At 39.4% G+C, this 21,034-nt stretch overlaps 4 protein-coding genes across 6 annotated transcripts; 1 reads left to right on the forward strand and 3 right to left on the reverse strand.

The window, feature by feature from the left end:
• Positions 1-10: 10 nt before the first annotated feature.
• On the reverse strand, positions 11-1,961 carry LOC111329265 (uncharacterized). Its single transcript, XM_022933901.2, has 3 exons — positions 1,605-1,961; positions 1,382-1,485; positions 11-752 (listed from the first exon to the last, which is right to left on the reverse strand). Exons 2-3 carry the CDS (start codon positions 1,462-1,464, stop codon positions 419-421), a joined length of 417 nt encoding a protein of 138 aa, XP_022789636.1. The 5' UTR covers positions 1,465-1,485; positions 1,605-1,961; the 3' UTR covers positions 11-418.
• A 105-nt stretch (positions 1,962-2,066) lies between these two features.
• On the forward strand, positions 2,067-4,924 carry LOC111329267 (ubiquitin-related modifier 1). Its single transcript, XM_022933904.2, has 5 exons — positions 2,067-2,216; positions 2,311-2,381; positions 2,623-2,704; positions 3,002-3,050; positions 4,231-4,924. The coding sequence occupies exons 1-5, from the start codon at positions 2,182-2,184 to the stop codon at positions 4,297-4,299; spliced, it is 306 nt and encodes a 101-aa protein (XP_022789639.1). The 5' UTR covers positions 2,067-2,181; the 3' UTR covers positions 4,300-4,924.
• Positions 4,925-5,748: 824 nt separating this feature from the next.
• Positions 5,749-10,005, reverse strand: LOC111329266 (large ribosomal subunit protein uL29). The gene is made up of 3 exons (XM_022933903.2): positions 9,859-10,005; positions 9,193-9,329; positions 5,749-6,020 (listed from the first exon to the last, which is right to left on the reverse strand). Exons 1-3 carry the CDS (start codon positions 9,859-9,861, stop codon positions 5,789-5,791), a joined length of 372 nt encoding a protein of 123 aa, XP_022789638.1. The 5' UTR covers positions 9,862-10,005; the 3' UTR covers positions 5,749-5,788.
• A 2,518-nt stretch (positions 10,006-12,523) lies between these two features.
• On the reverse strand, positions 12,524-19,052 carry LOC111329305 (uncharacterized). Of its 3 annotated transcripts, XM_022933964.2 has the most exons (4): positions 18,813-19,052; positions 16,466-16,523; positions 14,618-15,762; positions 12,524-13,655 (listed from the first exon to the last, which is right to left on the reverse strand). In XM_022933964.2, the coding sequence occupies exons 3-4, from the start codon at positions 15,732-15,734 to the stop codon at positions 12,616-12,618; spliced, it is 2,157 nt and encodes a 718-aa protein (XP_022789699.1). In that variant the 5' UTR covers positions 15,735-15,762; positions 16,466-16,523; positions 18,813-19,052; the 3' UTR covers positions 12,524-12,615. The 3 variants fall into 3 exon arrangements, with proteins under 3 accessions (XP_022789699.1, XP_022789698.1, XP_022789700.1); XM_022933963.2 differs by lacking the exon at positions 16,466-16,523 and having other exon boundaries at positions 18,813-19,051; XM_022933965.2 differs by lacking the exons at positions 16,466-16,523; positions 18,813-19,052 and adding an exon at positions 18,471-18,739.
• Positions 19,053-21,034: the final 1,982 nt, after the last annotated feature.

Consider the following 21,034-nt stretch of genomic DNA (forward strand, 5'->3'; position numbering starts at 1 on the left):
GGAGACCATGCAGACTTACAAGTAACTTTTATTCAGTTCAGTCTTTAGCAGACAAATAGTACATAATACTTGTCATAAAACTGACATGGAACTCGGGGTGACATGGCTCAATGCCAAAAAATTATCTCATGATACATGACACAGTTCTTGTTTATTGAAATTCTGTTCCCCCTTATCAGAAGGCACAATATTTCCAGAAGTTGGAACATGTTTAGGGAATCAAATCTGTAGTCAAAGCAGCAGCACATGTTGCAGGTACATTGGGTGTGGTCCTGATTTATTCTCGTACTCAGATCTTCCACGGCCAAGCTGTGGGTTTCAGTTAGTTACACGGTAGGATCTGGGTACAATTTTAGTCTAAAGTTTCCTTTCATATCTTTTACCTTCATACCTCTGACGAATCGCTTTTTCTCGATATCTATTTGAAAACTATCATTTCGATTTCAATAGGACCATCAGTTTCAGTCAAGAAATTTCCTCTGTCTGTCGGTCTAATTTTCATTTTAAGCTCGGTGTTGCTGTAGTCTGGAGGAAAATCTTCATCCTCTAACTCTTCTTCGCTGATGAAACCTGAAGATTCTTCAGCTCCACGGCTTCCACGACGTTTTACGTTAAATATTTTGTCAGTGCTGCTCTGGAATCGCTCTAGTTTTAACTTTCTTTCTGAGTGACGCTTAATTCCAAGACGAACAAGGACCCGTTCCAGGCCCCGTCTGGCCGCTCGTCGAATCCTCGATGGAAGTTTTCGAATCCTACAGAAAATTGCGACACGATAAAAACTTGATGAGGTTTAAATTCGGTGCATCTTCTAAAAATTTCTGAAATTTCTGGTCTAACATCCAGAATATAGTAAGCCACTCTTGGAAGACAGAAGTACTGCATCAACCTCGTTCCCAGGGGTCTCTCATCTTCCCGCCCCTCTCTCGCTCCAGGGGGCGCGGGCGGGAAGGTGAGGGACCCTGGGAACGAGGTTGGTAATGCACCTAAGCAGACTGAAGATATCAATCAGGTCGCACAAACATATCTAGGAGTCTTGATGTGCATTCAACACTTTTCTTGCTTCTTTTTATAAAAGCTATTTACAACAACGATGTTAAAATACATTGACATGCCTCAAATGCATGGAAACGCTGATGCAGATTACTCGTACTCCACTCGGTAATATCGTCGAGGATCGTCCTCACCATACCCCACCCCCCACTGCCTTGCCACCGCCCCGATGAACACACTTTCTCCTACCCGACTCTCTTATTCGATGTACATACTTCATAGAGGGTACTTGTTGTTACGCATGATTTATAGACCGGTGGGTTTGCTAAATTTAAGTTGAGGGCACATCAAGCTCCAAAGAAATAACCAAATACGCGCTATTTCACTTAACTGTCTCCCTACGATGCGCAGACTTTGTTGTAATCTTGGAAGACGAGAAGATGTCATATTCTCTTGTGGAAGAACGAGATCCATCTTGAGCAAAAATATCGACTTCTGTAAATGAAAATCATTTGCCCAGTTGTCAGGAAAAAAAATTCACATAATATAGAAAGCCTCCAATTAGAAGCAAAATAAAAAACCAATTCGAAAAAACTTATTACTATAGGAAATACCTTTGTAGTTGACACAATTTGTCCTGAAAGATATTTTCCAAAACATTACCAACTGTGGCGTGGTTTTTCGAAACTACAAAACAAAGCTACTATTTCTTGATCGTCTTGCAATTGCTTGTCTTGCATGTCGCGACTTTAAATAGAGTTTAATTCGAATATGACGTCACAATTTGGGCAATTACGAGCACATAGGGAAAGCCGAATTATATCGTGAGATTGTTGATCATTACAGGTAATGAACGTTTACTTGAAGGCAAAAAGTGATACTTGGGCTTCGTCTTTTATAAACTACAATGAAAAGGACGGAGTGAGGCCCGCTTAACCAGAACGATTACACAAATGTTTCCTTGTGTTTGTGTTTGTGTTTGGGGAGATTCTCCTGTACAAGATAAAATACGAAAACAGAGCGAGTCATAATTAACATAATAAAGAGCCAAGTTCGTTAAGGATTGAGCTTTAGTAAGGAAAGGTCAGTTTTAGGAACTTATTTTCATAAAAGGCGATATCGACATGGGGGCGCACGCAAAACTCAGTACAGCGGACAGCTACACTAGGGACATGCGCGCAAGGAGGTAACATGGCGGACAAACTGAAGATTTCAATACAATTTAGGTAGGCTTCTGTTCCAGTTTTTCTCCCAGTCTCCCTGCTGCAGATCGATTTGATTTCAATATAAACGTTGACTGAAGTTTCTCTTCTTTCAAAGCGGCGGCGCCGAGTTACTATTCAATAAAGTAAAGGAGCATGACGTGGTCTTGCCAAAGGATGAGAAGCCATGTGAGTGTTCGGTTGAATCTCATCAGTTACATTATCCCTATTTATTTTAATTAAGAGCTAATTTTCGGAAGAAGTTAGCGGTTCGCAAGTCAGTTGAGTGTTCCTTGAAAAAAGATAAATATTTGGTTAAAAGGTCGCAAACGGCCTACAGATGTAAACAGATACTTAGGATAAAAATACTTTAAGTACTTCTTCAATTAAAAAAAGCGTACCCTCTACTTCTTTTTCTCTTTTCCAACAGGGAATATTAAAAGATTACTAGTATGGATCAAAGACAACTTGCTAAAGGAAAGACCAGAACTGTTCGTTCAAGGAGAATCAGTGTATGAATCATTGTGTATTGTTAAGTGCTTACCTTGGATTAACTCAGAGTAACAAGTTATTAATGTTTTTGGATAACGGGTTTAGTTATCATTATTACTTTATTACTCCTTTGTTCTTTAATATAATCCACAACAGAAAACTTAATTACTTTTGGCACATTTTGATTATCTTGAGTTGAATAAAAGAATGACAGCTATAATGGTTGGTACAAGCAGACAGCCTCAGAATTCGTCTGAGTGATATGTTGAATATTTATTTAGTATTTTGTAATAAAATACTTTCTTCTTAACTTTCAGACGGCCTGGTATATTAGTACTGATAAATGAGGTAGACTGGGAACTGATGGTAAGACATGGACATATTTTCTTCTAAAATGGCAAAAAATGTATCATTCTTAAGTCTCTTTATAACTGATGCTTGTTGAACCAAACAATTCCAAGAATGCTAAATGTTTTACAAAGATGTTTCCTCTCATGACATATATATATATATGTACTCAGTTAACTAACTGGGCATCATATAGATCTGAACACACATAATTTATCGATGAGCTGCATGGTCAGGAATTATGTTAAAGCCCATAGATTTAAAGACTTAAAGAGCTAACTGAGATGAACATCGAGTAAGATAAATAAAGTTTTTTTGGATTAAATAAATTGGAGTTAGATTTAACAGAAAAAATTTTTCATACAAAATTCTTAACATTCCCTGTGGTAGCTGTTGAATATTTTACCAAGTATCAAGAAATGTCTTTCCTCTTTTTCTTGGTATTTTTGGGAGGTTTTATTTGTCAAGAGTACGCGTGAACACAACAGACATACATTATATTTAGTTTGCATGGATAAAGCACAGGGTTTTGCATTTATAGCCCATTATGCTTTAGTCAAGAAAGATAAAACTCATTACAATGTTGACAATTTCCTCTGCTCTGCATCATCCAGTGTTGCTCAAACATGTGCAACAATTTAAGAGTAAGTGTATATATGAAGTTCATATATTTTGAACTGCGGTATTAAAGACGTATGATGCACGATCCTCGCAGTAGAGAGCGCTATTTATGCAATAGCGAAAATCAGACCTGAAAAAAATCAGGCCTGTACGGGATTCGAACCACTGACCTCTCCAGTACTAATGCAGCGCTCTACCAATTGAGCTAACAAGCCAACTGGGAACAGGCCATTAAGTTGATTCGTAATAAAAGCGAAAATCAGACCTGAAAAAAATCAGGCCTGTACAGGATTTGAACCACTGAGCTCTGCGATACTAGTGCAGCTAATTTATTACGAATTAACTTAAAGGCCTGTTCCCAGTTGGCTTGTCAGCTCAATTGATAGAGCGCTGCACTAGTATCGCAGAGGTCAGTGGTTCGAATCCCATACAGGCCTGATTTTTTTCAGGTCTGATTTTCGCTATAGCATAAATAGCTTTCTCTACTGCAAGGATCGTGCATCATACGTATTAAGAGTAAGTATAGCACTTAACCCTGGTAACAATGATGCATTCCCCTCCTTTGATTACTTTGCAGGGTGAACTGGACTACGAGTTGCAAGAAAATGATAGCATTGTTTTCATTTCTACTCTTCATGGTGGATAAGTAGATACAAAGTTTTCTGATAGATTTTGACATTGGCTTGTATTCCGTGGACTCATGTTCAAAGTTCAAGCAAGAGGAACACAAAGGTCTTACCTACAGAATCACTAGAACCTGAAAGGTTTCAATCAAGATCATCTTACGATGCACGTTCCATGGAGTTGGCAACCAGCTGGTTATGTCCAAGTCTACAATATGAAGACAGTGGAAATATGCGTGCTAGACACTGTGTGTGGACAAAAAGTAACTTCTTTGAAATAATCCCTAGACATAAAAATTGCACTTTTCTTGAAATTTATCCGGTCTTCAAATTATTTTCACACATATTTTAATATGTAAAGTACATATGCATCTGCAAGGCACATGAAAAGCAATTGAAAAGTATTTGAACAATGTTATCCTTGTTGTTGTTGTTATCCCAACTAGTTCTTGAAACTTTTGTGGAAAATGTGAACTACTGCAGAGACTCGATGGCAATCTGTGACCAAATCCAGGAAACCCTTGAAGGGCATGTAGTCACACTGGAAAAAATTGACAGTGGTAACTGGGATAATCTTGTCAAGACAAGAGATCAAGAGTTATGTCAGCTAAAAGACAACAAATTAAATAGGAAGTTTCAACATTTTTAGTCCATGGAGTATCCAAGTTTCTAACCATAAATGTCCTGCCCAGAGAATAAAAATGATAGTGATTGCACTCAAGGATGAGAAAATAAAAGCAAGCAAGTGGTAGACCAGTTATCTTTCAGGAGTCTCATTAAACTGCAGAGAATTAATCATAGGTAGATCACTTTGGCCAATTTTGGTTTTAACCACAAAAATGTAAAAAAACATAGGTCACACAGTGTACCATAAATAGCTGACCACCAAAGGAAATGAAACTGTTCCTACAATATTTCTCTCCATTCCTTGCCCAGGCAACTTCTCTAATAAGGAAAAGAGAGTGCAAACCACAAAATAATTTGGGATTAATTTCATCTCTAAAGTTGATGGGTGAGTTACTCTTTTTCTCTGGAAAACTCGCCTCAAGTAAAAATCAAAGTGACTTGTAAGAGAATATTTCATTTCGCAGACTTCCACTCTACAAGCAATTTATCAAAAACTTCCCATGATTTAACCGATGCTGATCATAGCACCTGGAAACTGCCACAGAAAATATATTTCACCTTTACTTCTATTACATCCTGGGTTAAAGCTATCTCAAGCTTCTTGACACCCATGGAGAAAATTGCAAAATAAAAGGGAGCTGCTGACCTCTGGCCAAAAAAGAATGGACATCCATTGTAAATCCCTTAAAAATAACCATGACATGGCAAAACTCCTGTTAAAAATGATAGGATCATTTTTACCCTTAAAGCAGTAAAACATCCTGCTTAGAAGGCCAGTACCAAATTTACAAGAGCATTTGCAAAAACGATAGAGTAAACTACAAGCACAAAACACAAACCAAATATCTTGTTATTTGTACATGGTATTTATTGACAAGCAGTGAGTTACTCCTTTACAGCATATTTTCTCAGTGAGAAGTGTGTGAGCTTCTTCTGCTGCTTCTTGGTCTTAAGGGATGCCTCATGCTTGGTAAGGGCACGTCTCATGGCACGGGTCTTCTTGGGTCTGAGATCAAGAGGTTTATACTTCTTGGCCTTGTAGAACTTGCGCAGGTTTTCACGCTGAGTCTGGCTGATAACAGTCAACACTCGAGCAATAGACTTCCGAACAAGTTTTCTGCAAAGAGACATGTTCCTGGTTAGGTATCAACAACTCTACACAGCACTTGAACAAAGTTTAAATGATTCTCAGTAATTAGATAATGTTTGTGAATTAAAGAAATTAAGCAAAAGTCTAAGACTAAAAAAATATATTCAATTTCAACAAGTAAAATCATACTTCCTAGAGTCATTAAAACATCTGTTTTAAATAATGCATTAACATCACAATCATAATGAAACGCAGCTGTTACCAAAACATTAAGTCATTACAGGTAAAGATGCTAATCTAAAAGCAACAAAAATCTAATGAAAGTTCTCTCCAATGTATGTCAAACATGTTAAAGCGATTTTCCAAATATATTGACCCTTTAACCCCTTAGAGTGACCAGCATCTAATTTCTCCTTACAATATCACCCCTGAATCACACATTAAGGTCACAAGAATAAAGGAAATGATCACAAACTCAAGAAGCTCCTGATTGTTCACCAAATTCTCCTTGTCAGCACCTTAGGAAATGTATGGAGAACGGCATGGAGAATATACATACAGGGATCCATATTCCAGGTCGTCTGGTTGTCCCAGACAACTAAAATCTGGCACAGACAACTGAGGTAACTGCAAAAGTCGTCCATTGGACGAGTGGGGTTTTGCTCAACCACAAAATATTTCCAAAAATTCCTGTTCTTTTTTCTAAAGTACACTCTACCTGTTTTTAAAGCGCCAAGAATAATGGAGCATAACGTACAACTTTTTGTCTCAAATGAGATCGTAAGTTTTGACGCCATCTTTGATAGTGCAGTGTTTCCATGAAATGATCGCAGGCTCAATTTTCATGTTGTTAACCGCTGGCGCTTTTAGAGCAGTCCATTTGCAGAAAATGTAAAAGTGACGATGTGGTGTTTTGTTACAGGCGTATCACAGCCTCCGGCAAAAAAAAGAAAAAAACAAGTGAAGCTCAAACAGGAACCGTTGCCTACGAAAGCAAATGCAACTGTACCTTCTTGAAGTTACACACAATTTTAACACCGTTCTTTCTTAAATTCTGCACTCTTGTCCGGACGACCCAAATTGGAACCGGGCAAGTAGGCCATCAGGCTTACTCGCCCGGCTGACGACTCAGAAAAAAAATGAATATTGATCCCTGTACATACTGATGTCAGGGTGTAAAGGGGTAACTAATTTCAATTTGATCTGGACAATGTACATCCAAACAATTTCTAATACTTCTCTTTTTCACGTACATAAGAGAAAAATCGAGTTTCCAGATGGGATTTGAACCCACGACCCTCTGTGATCTAGTCGGATGCTCTAACCACTGAGCTACAGGAGACTCTATGGTGAGCAAGGCTCAATTAGTGGGTATTGACTGGAACTGCATCACGCGGTTACACAGCCAAACGTCAGCTAGCGCATAGAAGCTCACTAACAAATCATGTTAGAGATCAACTCACTCCAAATCATGTTAGAGATTAAACACAGCGGTTACAACAATTCACAAACATATAATCCAACAAATGTTCTGGGCATTTAAATGGAGGGTAAAAATAGCTGACCCGTTACACCCTCATATCAGTATGTATATTCTCCAAACTGTTCTCTATATCCTTCCTACAGTACTGGCTAGAAGAATTTGTTTGACAACCAGCAGTTCATAAATGGGTGATCATTTCCTTTGCTCTCCCAACCTGTATATTTGATTCAAGGGTGGTATCGCAAGGAGAAATTAGAAGACAGTCTTTCTGAGGGGTTAAAGGGCTGAGGGATTCTAGCTTCATTTTATACTGAACTTTACTGACTCTACATTAATGAAAAGAAGACTACCACCAGCACAAAAATGGTGTCCAATAGCACTGAAAAATCAACTGCCATGAGACTTCCAGAAAGTCATGCAAGCAGGCTTCCCCATTACTCAATTGTTAACCAGTTTTTCAGTAATAGTAAATAAAGTGAAGGAGATTTTTTAACATTTATTTGCCCAATGCGACGTGAATATTGTTGAAAATTCCATGAGGCAAAGTTGAGAGGATTATTCAACAATTTTCACTGTGCTTCAGGCAAAAACTTGTTTTAGTATAATTACTCACATGATTTCTAAGGCTGCTGTAAATTTGTTTTGTTTTCTAAAACCATTATGTTTTAGTTGTTTTGATTACTTGTGTCTAGATAAGCAGCTAGTTTCCACTAGAACTGGGCAGTTTCATTTAATTTAATCCACAATTAGAACATAGCTAGCAGAACCGCGCAATCAAATTCAATATTTGTAAGCGTGCTCAAAATCCCGATAGTGCACGCTGACAGCGTCAGCAAATCGCTTCGCCAGAAATTTTTTTTTGCGCGAGCGGCCGATTGTTAGCGCGGGAAAAATAATATATTTCGCGACAATAATGGATACAAACAGAAACTCGGCCTACTAGTCCGAAAACGAAGACAATGTTTGGACCTTTTCCCTTGGGCTAGAGTTCTTAAATGAGGCAGAAAAAGAGAAAAACAAAGGAAAAGGAGACTCGGCATCAGCGCCGTCACGATTCGCTTCAACTGATATTGTTGTCCATTTTTCCCGTCGGATTTGATGCACAATTCTACCGGCTATGTTCTAAAACAATTGGTTCATGCTTTCAGCTGTGCACTATCGAGTTATGGAGCACGTGGGAAGTTTGGAGAGCACGAAAGAAGCTAGAGTTGCCCTCGGCTATCGCCTCGGGCAACTCTTACGCTTCTTTCGTGCTCTCCAAACTTCCCGCGTGCTCCATAACTCGATAGTGCACGCTAAAGCATGAACCAATTGTTAAATAGAAAATCATCGCACTAAACCTAGTAGTATCATTTGTGCTTTTCAGAATTGAAATTTCTTCTATCATATTTATCGTCTCCTCTGTAACATTACAAATATAAGGTGCCCACTATGAGATTTGGCCCTCTGCTTTAATCACCTCACACAAAGTGATTACAAAAAGATACGATGCAATCCTTGACCGATCAGAGTGTGCACATCTCTTCATTCACCACAACAATTATACTTGGTGATAAAAAACACTATTAACCAAATTTTCACTATTCAAATCTGGCTTTAGTGCAAGAAGACGTAAGAACAGCTTTCCAAATTCAAACAGTATTAGTTTTTGGAAAATTATGTTGACATTGTAGGTTCAACAAATTGGAATTGGTTTACAAATTCAATTCAACTCACATTTTGGAGAGCTTAGAGGCAGCCCCTCCAGTCACCTTAGCAACTTCCAAAGTAGCCAACTCATTCTTCAGCTCATCGAGCTGCTTTAGAAGCTCTTCCTTCTTTTTCCCTCGAAGTTCGTGAGCTTTAACCTTCACCTAGAGTGTATTAACAGACATAAAAATGTACTTAGCATCTGCTTATCGCGTAATCAGTAACACAAAAATAAATCTACAAATGTAACAGCGTATTCAGTGGTCAAGGCAAACTCCGTTTGAATGGATACTTAGGTACTTCAGCTATAAACTTTCACCCTCTCTTGGCTCATGTTCCTTCAATTAATTTGCATAGAGTTCCCTCCGAGGGAAAATCTACAGTACACTCGGCCATTAACAGCAAAAAGAATTCAAGTTCTATTACTTCCGATTTTTCGCAATAATATATTTCATATCTAAGGTCGTTGACTCCATCACGAAGTCTACGCACAACGAGGAGCTGTTGCCAGAAGTTACGAATGTATGTATTAACATTGATAATCAGCTATAACAAGGTTAAAATGCCAAGATAGAACTATCAAAGAGTACATCAAGCTTTTTGGCCACTAAAGAAAACTGTGTAGAGACGCGGAGGCCATAACGGATCCGATGGAAAAGGATGTTTACAACATATATTTTCACGAAAACGCACCATTTTGGATGTAGGCAAAGAGAGAAAGATACATGGGATATTGCGGGGCCTTATGGGTAACAAAACCGCTATAGGTTTATAAAGAGATCGCGGGCTCAATTCAAGCTTAGAAGATCCAGGAGCTAGGAGAAAGGGTCGGAGAAAGGGAGGAGAAAGGAACAGTCGGAAAGAGGTGAAGAAAGAGTCGAGGGAATTCTAATTGAGGGGTTTGACGATGGAATGAAAAATGAGTAACTTCGGCCCAAGGTCACGAGAAACTAAGCGGAAAAGCAAATAGTTGGAGCCTACCTAAAAGCGCAAATTTTTGTGGAAAAGATTAACAGAATCTCTCACCGTCCAACCATAAGCCCCGGGAGGTTCGGGTTGTATTGTCTCCAGCTTACAATCCTGATTTCTCGCGTAAGAAATAATAAATTTTCTTTAAATCTTATGAAATAGAACAAAAAGTGACAATTAGTATTCGCACTTGTCCGTCAAGGAAGAGAAAGCATTATGACGTAACTGAAAACAATTGTTACGCGAGGATAATTACATAGAAGGTCTTCCACATCTATTGGGCGATATCAACATATTTGTGTGATTTTAAAAGACCAAATTCAGGTAGAAGTAGGACTTAGCTTCGAAATTTTCGCCCCTCTCTTTTATCTTCCTTGCTCCTTTGATGACTCAGTTGGACTTTAAGGATTTTAAACGGACAAGTAAGTAGACTTCCACGAAAAATTAACATTTGGTGAGCTTACTCGCGATAAACTATCTTTTGAAAGGGTAAGGTCATGCAGTTTTGTGCGAGATTATCACTGAAAACAAAGTCAGATAATAGACAGAAATATCAAAATAGAAACTTAAAACTAGAGAAAGCTGAAGCAGAAAAACCACGAGGGATGACGACAAACAAGAGATCCAAAAGCTCCTTATGTTTTCCAAGGTCAAGCAAAGTCGGCGAAGTTTAAGATAGATCGCATCGAGATACTGACAAGTTTCGACTTTTAAAAAAGGTTGGCTTTGTCCCAAGTTTATCTTCATATCAATGAAGATGTAACTTGCGATACTGATCTACCTTTTAATTTTAATTAAGTTTATCGATATGATCGTAATGAACCAGAAAAGAGGTCACTTACTTAAATTGCCTAAATTTTGCATAATCTATCCCATTTCACTTCTCACATAAAAATTTCTGCATTTGAAATTTTCGAAAGTTTTCGTTTGCATCTTCTAGTTCCTTTTTTAGATTATTCACGGGATGATTGAAAGCGATCTTCTCTTTCCGTGGCTGGACCCCAACATTCACGCCATGAGAGACCACTTGAGGGATCTCCACAACTGCCAGGCGATGAGCAAAGCGAGAAAATTCACCCACTTTGTCCAGAGACACCCTGTGGCTTCAGTCTTCTTGGGCACCTTCATCATAACTGGTTTCCTTCCGTTCTTTTTGTTCCTCGCCTTTGTCGTAGGATCTTCAGTATTCGCACTGTTCTCTATTCTTCTGTTTCAAGGCGGGGTTCTTGCGGTAGGGATGTTGTCTCTTCTGGGAGTCTTTGTGCCGATCGTCTTGTTTGGGACCAAAATAGCAGCCCTTGTCTACATCATTTACATCATCACAGCAACAGCTCTGAGAGCAGTACATGTTTTGACCAACACGATCGTGTGGGTGCCGTCGACGATTTTCAAAGCGGTGAACCAAAAATTTCAAGACACCTTTCCGTGTCTAGGGGACGGAATACGATTAGAAATCCCCCATCGTCGTCGCTCCAGTTCATTTATGTAACGAAACGCAGCGAGACAAACGACGCACAGGCGTCTTCGTGGCTCTATGCGACAGAGCCATCTCAAATGATACCAGAAAATATTTTAATAAATTACTGAACCACCTTGTACTGTTAACTGTTACTGTAGAAATTACTTTGTTAATAGCAGAAAATCTTTTTTAGGCCAGAGGAAATGAAACTGAATGAAGCATAACGTCAAAACAAAGACGTAGGAAAAAATCAAGAGAACTAAAGGCAACTCAGACAAATCGAGCGAAGGCCTAGTACCCGTGGTCTCTACGAGGCTCACCGATTACAGTGCCCTGCATGGCCACTCTCGAAACATTTTTCCTTCAAGGTTATGAAAATTTTGGTTCCTTTTGGTTAGAGAATGTGAAATTACCTGAATGAAACAAGCAATTTGGTATACTTCCGACAAACTGATAAGCTTGTGATCTTCTAACAGTACATTTAAATTTTACAATTCCTTAAAATTCAATATCGATGATTAAGAATCAATGCGCATGAGTACACCCGAGTAGGGAACATGATTATAATCTTCTTAATACTCAGGGTCATTTAGGTCCCTGTACTGTAGGGTTTGTTGAGTAAGGGAAGGAAATTGGCTGAAAACCCAGCATATTTTGATTCTGAGATTAGAAATTGTTATTTTGAACAACTGTTAACTAACACAAGTTAAAAATGTACCAATCATATCCGCGGAAAACCGGCCGATCACAGTGCTTCATGAAGTGACCTCTATCCGGTCGACCTCGTCGCTTGAATACAACTAATAATACGCGTTCGAAACAACGCGATCCACATTGGAAGTGACTACTTAGCGAAACAAAAGATTACACTTCACTTAACATCCCTTAATTCGGGAATAAACCGCCCCAGAAAATTGACACAAACAATGCTTAACGTTTCCAACAGATGCTATATATTTTGTTTCTCTACAACACTTAAATAAATATTTCTTCTCGATAAACCTATATTTACAAAACGCATCTTAATCGATAACAACTGAATCAACAGCCGATCTCTTTGGCGGAGGGGGACGCGGAGGGGAAACCATATCACGACTTCGCTTTCCGAGTATTTGCCGTTGCACGTCTCGATCATCTTCAGAAACGGCGTTTTTTGCGTGAATCTCATTCAACATATGTTGAGGAACTAACACAGGGGTGTGGCCGTCTGAACTGCCCCCTGTGGATGCTATCAGGCGCTTGGCATCCTCTATCGTGGGGACGAGTACCACGAGCCCCTGGGGAATGTTTTGTTCGCTACTTCGAGACGATCGTCTCGACAGAATGATCGGTTTTTTCGTTGGAGACGTGACTTTTTGCGGCGTCACCGCGCTTTCAACGTTATTTGCTAAAGAGATAACAGCCATGGGTGGGGCCTGGGATGCAGTCATGTGACAAGTTGTCGACAAAACTGGAGACTTTTCAGGGGCATGTTCCAATTGGGAGACTACCGCTGCCAACGACACAGGCTCAGTCGTATTGTTCAGTGCAGTACTTATAGCTTCAGTCTTGGGACACATGAACGGCATTCCGACATCTGAGTTCAAAGGGCTCGTTCCTGTAAATCTCCTGTTAGGCGAACAAAGACCGTTTGTGTCAATCTGCAAGTCTGTTTGTTGGTTTTTCTCCGGAAAAGACGTAAGCGAGACGTAGCCACGAGAATCACTAGAAACTCTACTTGGTTGCGATTTGTCATCAAATCTCCTACACGATCCTTCGGTTCTACACTCCTCCGACACTCCCTTTCCGTCTGGAGCACCGCTTGACTGTTCGGGTGGTACATGTGTCTCTTCCCGCGATGCTGACGACGACACGACCGTCTCAGCCGATAAGCTTTCGGTGAATGGTTTTGTTTTCTTCTTCCTGTCTTCCTCTTTTCCAAGGCGATCAGTCGCTGATGCTGGTGGGCTGTCATAGGAGTAGCTACTGGATGGAACTACAAGGAACTCTGGCTCAAGGGTAGCAGCTAGTACAGGAGCAGGCACTCTCATCAACTCTAAGTGATCTCTGAGCACAGTCTTAACTGAAAGACAGAAAAACAAAGCAAGTCTCAATAGCTGCTTTGGGTCATAGAGCGCTTTTCCATTGATTGTCGCAAAACCAAAACCTGACTAATCAGAAGAAAGGGAAATACTGAGGAGAGCCATTAAGGACTCAAAGTTAAAACAAACAAACCACCTAAAGCGCGGGAAAACACGGGCGAGTAAGTCGTGATTGGCGTTAGTTTTACTTCTGATTGGTAGAAAGAGTGGCGCGAGTTTTCAGGAACAATCACAGAGCAAGGTAAAGCAATCCCAGATTACTTTTGACACTCTTATCACATACTTCCAGCGAGGTTTAATTCATGAATGTATCCAAGGGCGAGGAAAATTCCCAAATCTTGAAAAACATTTCTCAACTAACAAACTATACGGATCAATCACAAGTAATCTGATCTGTCTAACAGCACAGGTAACCCAAGCTAGATATACAAGTACTTTGCATTATACTATAATTACGCAACAATAGTGATGTACGCAGGGTTTTACATAGCAAAAACAGTTGCATTTGGTACCCGAAAAATGCCCAGGACTAAAAAGATTTAGTTTGTCAAGTTTCAGTCGTGTGCATCTTTGCCTTCGCGGTGATTTTCCAAGTCAATTCATAGTGATGCAAGCCGTTGTTAGTACTTCCTGAACTTCAATACTTCCATCATGGAAAAAGGCTTTGCAGACTTTGGGTCTAGCATAGTTGTTAAAAGGCTAACTAACGTTATCTACCTCAAGAATCACTATCCACTTGATATCATAGATTGATTTGTGACTTGCAACAGTTATCTGCTGAAGAGTGATATATATCAGGCAGTAACAATTATTTAACCAACCACAGTCAGGTCAGTAAAAACAGCTACAGTGACAAGATGTGCTGACCGGGCTCAAGAATGGTTAGTCATCAAGGTGAATCTTGTTAAGCAACATACATACCGGTATTTACCATAGGTATTACCTGAAGAGTTTTTTTCTTGAAATACTGATGTCAGAGATTCAGAGGATATCACCTTAGCGGGACTTATGCTTTGCTTCCGATGTCTTCGTGAAAACTTGTGGAAAGAGGCAGCACCACCTCCATATGGGATGCTAAGGTGATCACCTGTCGTAGCATAACCAACAGGGACACCACGAGACATAGAGGAAAGTGTGCTAGACCTGCAGGAACTACCAACTTCATCATCGACTGTTTGCAAGACATCAATTACCTGAAGCAACTGGTGTGCCATTGGAGAAGTCGAAGCAGACTCTTTCCTTGATGAACTTCTATCTTCGCCTGAGCTGTTTTTGCTCTCTTCTTGACCAGATGCACTTTTACTGGTAGGACTGGATTGAGATAGGCTTGTCGAAACATTTGTTGGTTCCATCACCACCACGTGACTAGAAGCCATGCTTGCAGCATGATGTGGAGGTGGAGGCACATCTGGGCCTACTTGGATGATAGCTCTAGCAGGAGAGGCATGACATTGGGGATGAAATGCCGGTGGAACATGATGGACATTTGCATGGGAAAGGCATGCTGGGCAGTGACAATGCACAGGGACTTGATGAACAACACATGGCACTTGACCATGCTCATGCGATGTTGCACAGTCTGATGCAAGGGCATTTTGATCGCCTAACGACATACTTGACTTGCTCAAAGTGTATACCTTAGGACCCTCACTGTCATGAACAATCACCTTCTGTTCATCTGATGTTTCAGTAGGAGAAACCCACGATGTTTGAGACTTGCTTGCTCCTGCTGTAGCCACTGCACTCTGTGGCTGTGGGATTGCCAATCCAGTAGCACTACCTTCTGTCAAAGTGCTAACAGTTCTTTGTGCTAAGTCAACTTGGTCCTGAAGAATGTTCAAGGTGTCTGAGGCATGCTTCATTTGGTTTCGAAGAAGACTAAGACACTGGTTTGCAAAGGAGACCTGATTTTTAAGGACAGTAATACTTTCTTTAGCATCTTGAACTTGACGTAGTAGAGTTCCCTCTGGTGCTTTAGGTTCCTTCACAATACTTCTAGATTCTGTCTGCATATTAGCTGTTGTGGAATAAGTGTTCTCAGTCACAGGAGCTGACTCCATGATTGTATGAAATCTGCTTCATGCACGACTGAAAAGAATACAAAAAAGGTGTTTGGGTAAATTTAAACAAATCTGCCTACTAAAGAAGAGAAGTGTTGAAGTAAGAGTGGGTGGCATATCATCACCAAAAATTTTTAACCCAATTAACAAATGGTAAACACCACAGTGTACACTATTGAGTTATGGATGCATGCAGGAGGTTGCTAAGCACAAAAGAAGCGTAAGAGTTGCATGAGGCGATAGCTGAGAGTGACTCTAGCTTCTTGAGTGCTTAGCAAACCTCCCAAGTGCATCCATAACTCAATAGTGTACACTGTGGTGTTTACCATTTGTCTTATAACATAACATCGATACATTGTAGCAAAAGTGTTTGCTTCTATTTAACAAATCTTACATGACCAGAAAAAACAAGCACAAGCAGAAACTAGACTTTGCATTTGCTCATGTCAGCAGCATACACCAATGGGCAAATGGTGGATGCTGAATCGACGAATCAGAGCATGCACTTTTCTTTGGTTATGTTATAAATTAAAATAAAAGAAAGATCAAGCCAAAGGAATGAAGGAATATGCTTCTAGAGAAACTGAGGCGTTGTGTCAGTGGGGGTATGACAAGATATTTTGCTTTTATCGACTGAGTCGATAACGTAAACTGGCCACAATAAAGGGTTGCTTAAGCTGAAGTTTCGAGCATTCTTTTCATAAGAGCTCTGACAGCTACAAAGCTCTTACCATTCATCCGCCCTGCCAGCATTTTGAACTATGATGATTCCCTCTTGAGAACTCATTTCTTTTTAAAAGTGAAGGAATTTAGTACAAAGTTTAGTTTGCAACCATAGAATTGACCCACTGAAATAAGAAATCATATTTTGCACAGTATATGCACCATTTCACCATGGTGTAACTTTGACACACTTTACCAAGGCTTTATACACATACCTAATTGCCATAATGTTGTCAAAGAAAAAAGCAAAAGGCAAAAACAAAAGAGAACAAGCCTTTTATGCAATCTTGGACACTGCCAAGATTGCATAAAAGGAAAGCATTGCTTATGCCAACAAACCATACAAAGGATAAATGGGAAATTAAGAAGGGGCGTGGCCTTAGCTTAGCGTATAAACTACCTACCCACCCCACCTCACCCCCACCTATTTCAAAATACTTTGAATCCTTATCTCTGATTATCAATTATCATTCTACACTGTATTATTGAGTTTCACTGTACACATCATTTGCTAAACAAACATAACCACCCCACTCCCACCTATTTCAAAAGACTCTCATCTCTGATTATCAATTATCATTCTACACTGTATTATTGAGTTTCACTGTACACATCCTTTGCTAAACAAACATAACTATATTTCATATTTCTGGCTAGGCAGTTAATGAGAGGAATACTTCTATCAACAAGTTTTCTTAGTAGCCTTTATCACATGTTCACTATATTTGTTCAGGGAGGTGGGCTGGGAAAATCATTAATCCAATGGTAAATTGATATAGCTTAACTCAGAGTGAGTGCAATATTCCAAAAGAGCTCTGAGTGGCTGAAAACATACATAATTGAATGAGTAAACTTATGGAAACTACAGCCTTTTAATTTATTGTAGGCAATAGACTCCTTTTGTCTTGTTCTTCCAACATATTGACCTCCTTGGAATGTTAGAGGAACACCCAAAAAAATTGTTATTCACCTAAACCTTCCCTTTGATTTGCTTTCTCCCTACATCAGGTTTGGTTATTAAGCTGCGAATGTGATAAAGAGTATGGTCTCTTGTCTAAGTCTGTTTGGTTTACAATTATCAACTGGACAGAAGTTTATCTATGGAAGGGCATCACCCAACATTTAAAACAACAATGTAAGCTTCAAAAAAACACAAACATAATGAAATCAATGACAAGATAAGTTTTCATTTTGCCCATATCTTTGCTTTTTTCACAATGATGACAAAACATATCACCAAAAGCTGTTTTCTGCATTTGGGCAGACCTAGATTTTAAATAACTGTATAAAAGTTGACCTTTGATTTTTCTTACTCACTGTAGTCACAGGACACTCCAATGATTTATCTCAGTGAATAGAAAATGTGTATTTATAAGTAATCATCAAAGGTGGACTTAGATCAATCAGAAAACTGCAAACAGCAAAAGATCTGTTTACGAGAAGTCTGAAATAAAAATTGCTATTCTATTTACACCAATATCCACATGCATAAATAAGCTGAAAGTGTAATTTTCACGCAAATTCAGTAACCCGAGTACAAAGACGTCAAACTCAAAAGTTACAAATGTTCGATAACCCGAAGGAGCAAAGTTCCCTAGACATCTATTTAGAAAAAAATAAGATATTTTTTTTATAATAAAAACTGCCTTTAATGTTGATCACCACATGCAGGGCAACCCTAAACAAAATGTTCGATTCTTACAACAAACTGTAAAATACCACATGTGTTGACTGACTTTGGAGTTACGACCATGCGCTGAATTCTACGATAAAACATATCAGTCTCTACAACGAAACGACTCAACCGTCTCGTCGTGCTGAATTAAGATTTACATACTCACATGAATTAAGGCTTTTCTATCGGACTTACACGAGCAAATAAGCATGGTCACGCGGTTGAAAACAAAACCTTGCACACGCCACGATTCGGTGAAAATAAACCTTACGCGAAAAAAGTACATTGTTCTATGAATTGTAGTAGTGCTTCGCATCGTAAATTGTAAATTTTCGCACCTGTTGAGTAAGACTTCGAATGACTCACCAGCACCGAAAAATAACAGCCTTTCATTCCCAAGAGATTAAAAAAAAAAAAAAACACGATCGGACGACTACCGATTTACTCGACTGTACTCGGTCGCAGCCAAAATTTTCCGCAGGCAATATTAAATTTCCCGGGAATATCAGTCAACCCTATAAAATACGATTTTTGGTTCGGAAGCGTTCAACCGATAAGTGATCTTTTAGAAAATCAATCGAAACAAGGACAACAAAGCAAATTCAATCGGACTGAATTCAACACACCAGAAGTGACAAACACGCAGTCTGTAGCTCATACTCATCGGAAATTATAACTACCTTTCACGCAATGGATTTCCTTCCCAAGCTTCAAATTTGCTTCCTTTTCGCGCCCGACGACAAAAGCTTTCACAAGTACACATCTACAGATCGCAAACGCCGACGAGCGACGCTGGTTTCGGGTTCAAGGATGAAATTTTCGTTCAAAAATCGCCTTCAATAGACAAGTCTTCGTTACTCTGAAGGCAATTAGAATATAAAGGGCATATTAGCCGCGGATTTCATTTTGCAATTAGGTGCTATTGTCTCGCGAACCAATCGGAGAGCGAAACAGGACAGGCGGCAGTCTCGTTTATTTCTTGGGCAGACCACTCGTTGATTCCAACCAATGATGAACAAGAATACCACAATGAATGCCAATCAAGTCGTTTTAATCAAGGGCTGTTAATGAGACACCCAACCAATGCCAAGCTCTCTCGTTCATTAGCTTACCTTGCTATCATGGCTTTCTCAGAATATAGCAGCCTTGAATTAACCCAGATATAGTTTCAGTTTTTGATATCGAATGAAGAGATAAGTGTAATTTTGCAGATGCATAAGAAATCGTTAAAGATAATGAGCGAGACAAGGCGCTTATTAAAATCACATCTCTGGAGAATTGTAATTGAATTCCTTTAATTGTTACAAAAAACTTCGCGGGAGATATACCTTTAGCTGAGGAACACCTGCAATATCTTGAGTAATGAACAGCAAAGTGATTCATGGATAATACTGCTGGTCATACCATTGGTAGAGGCAAGAACACATGAGGAAATCAAAACCTTATTGTTAAATTCTTCCAAAGTAAACAGTCTGATTTATTTAAACATTAATGTTATACATTTGAATTTTCCTGTCTGTGCTCCCATCCACCTTTGCGCTCGTAAATTTCGATCGATATTCATGCAGGTAGATTTCACTGCGTTGTGGAGTCTACTTCACATCCTCCAGCGAAAATTTCACCTCGTACCCAAGGAAAATGAGAAGAGGTTGATAGGATTGTTTGGTTTATCGAACAGCAATACGCTTCCTTAGAAATAATGCTTAACTTTTTGCTCTATGGAAGTGTTTAAAGCAAAAAGGAAAATCGAAATGAAAATTTGGAGGTCGTCTGAAAATGATCCTGTTAACTTGTAAGGTGTAGAAAATAATCCAGACCCAATCCATAGTAATCCGGCAAGCAATGCGGGTAATTTCAAAACAGGAAATAAAACAAAGAGTGCATTATATTTGCTTCGGTACACTCAGGGATGAGTCTAGAAAAGCTGTGCCACGTCAGAATTTGGTCAATAACATTGTTTTCCAACTAACGAGAAAATTTACATGTTCACTTTCAGTTCCTATTGGTTGTTGCCGCTCGACTCGCAATGCATATACACTGGACATACCGCGCTACAAAACTGCTACGGGTCAGCGAAGTTTTTTATACTGCGCAGTGACCATTTGGAACAACTTACCCAGTGATATAAAATTAAGCTCCTCGACGAACATTTTTTAACGTAAGCTGATAAATCATCTTCTGTCAGTCATTTTGATTTTTAACATTTTATAGATATAAATACATCCCTATATTTTTATCTCACCTACTGTAGTTATTGTAATTATTGTAAGAATTGTATTATTAAGATAGTTTTTAAGCTCTGAAAGGCCTTTCCGGGGAGAGTTTAATAACTTATTGTATTGTATTGTTGTTCATGAGATTTGACCTCGTCCGGTTTGGTTGTTTTGATTTCTTCGGTTTTAGTAGAAAAGCGTTCTATTGACCTTGGAGCGATGTGAATCGCCGCAACAGCAAAACCTCATGAGAGGATTCATATCCTGTTACTTTGCAAGAAATCAATTCCCCTTGGAGCTTTTCAGATATTCTATTTACTTCCGCTTTTACATTAAGAGAAAGGCGTTGGCGTTCGTTGACTCCCATAATGCCTCTCTCCCCTCCTGTTCGCACCAAAGTAACCGTTGGGAGTAGGTTATAAAGGCATCCTGGTGATTGAGGGGGACGGGGAAGAACCGGAAAAGGAAAGAACTCTATTATATCCGCTTCCTGAGATCTTGGAACATATGCCAAGAAATTCCTCAGCTGATGGATTGACATTTCATTAAGGGTAGTTTGCGCTGGGCTCGCGGTAAGAAAAGACTATCTGGACAGCGGAAGAACGAGAAACAGCAGAGGTCGTGGGAAAAAGAGAAATGGCTAGAGAGTGAACTACGATTTGCCTGACTCATCTATAAATGCTCACACG

Source organism: Stylophora pistillata, chromosome 4, assembly GCF_964205215.1.
Source record: "Stylophora pistillata chromosome 4, jaStyPist1.2, whole genome shotgun sequence".
NCBI lineage: Eukaryota > Metazoa > Cnidaria > Anthozoa > Scleractinia > Pocilloporidae > Stylophora > Stylophora pistillata.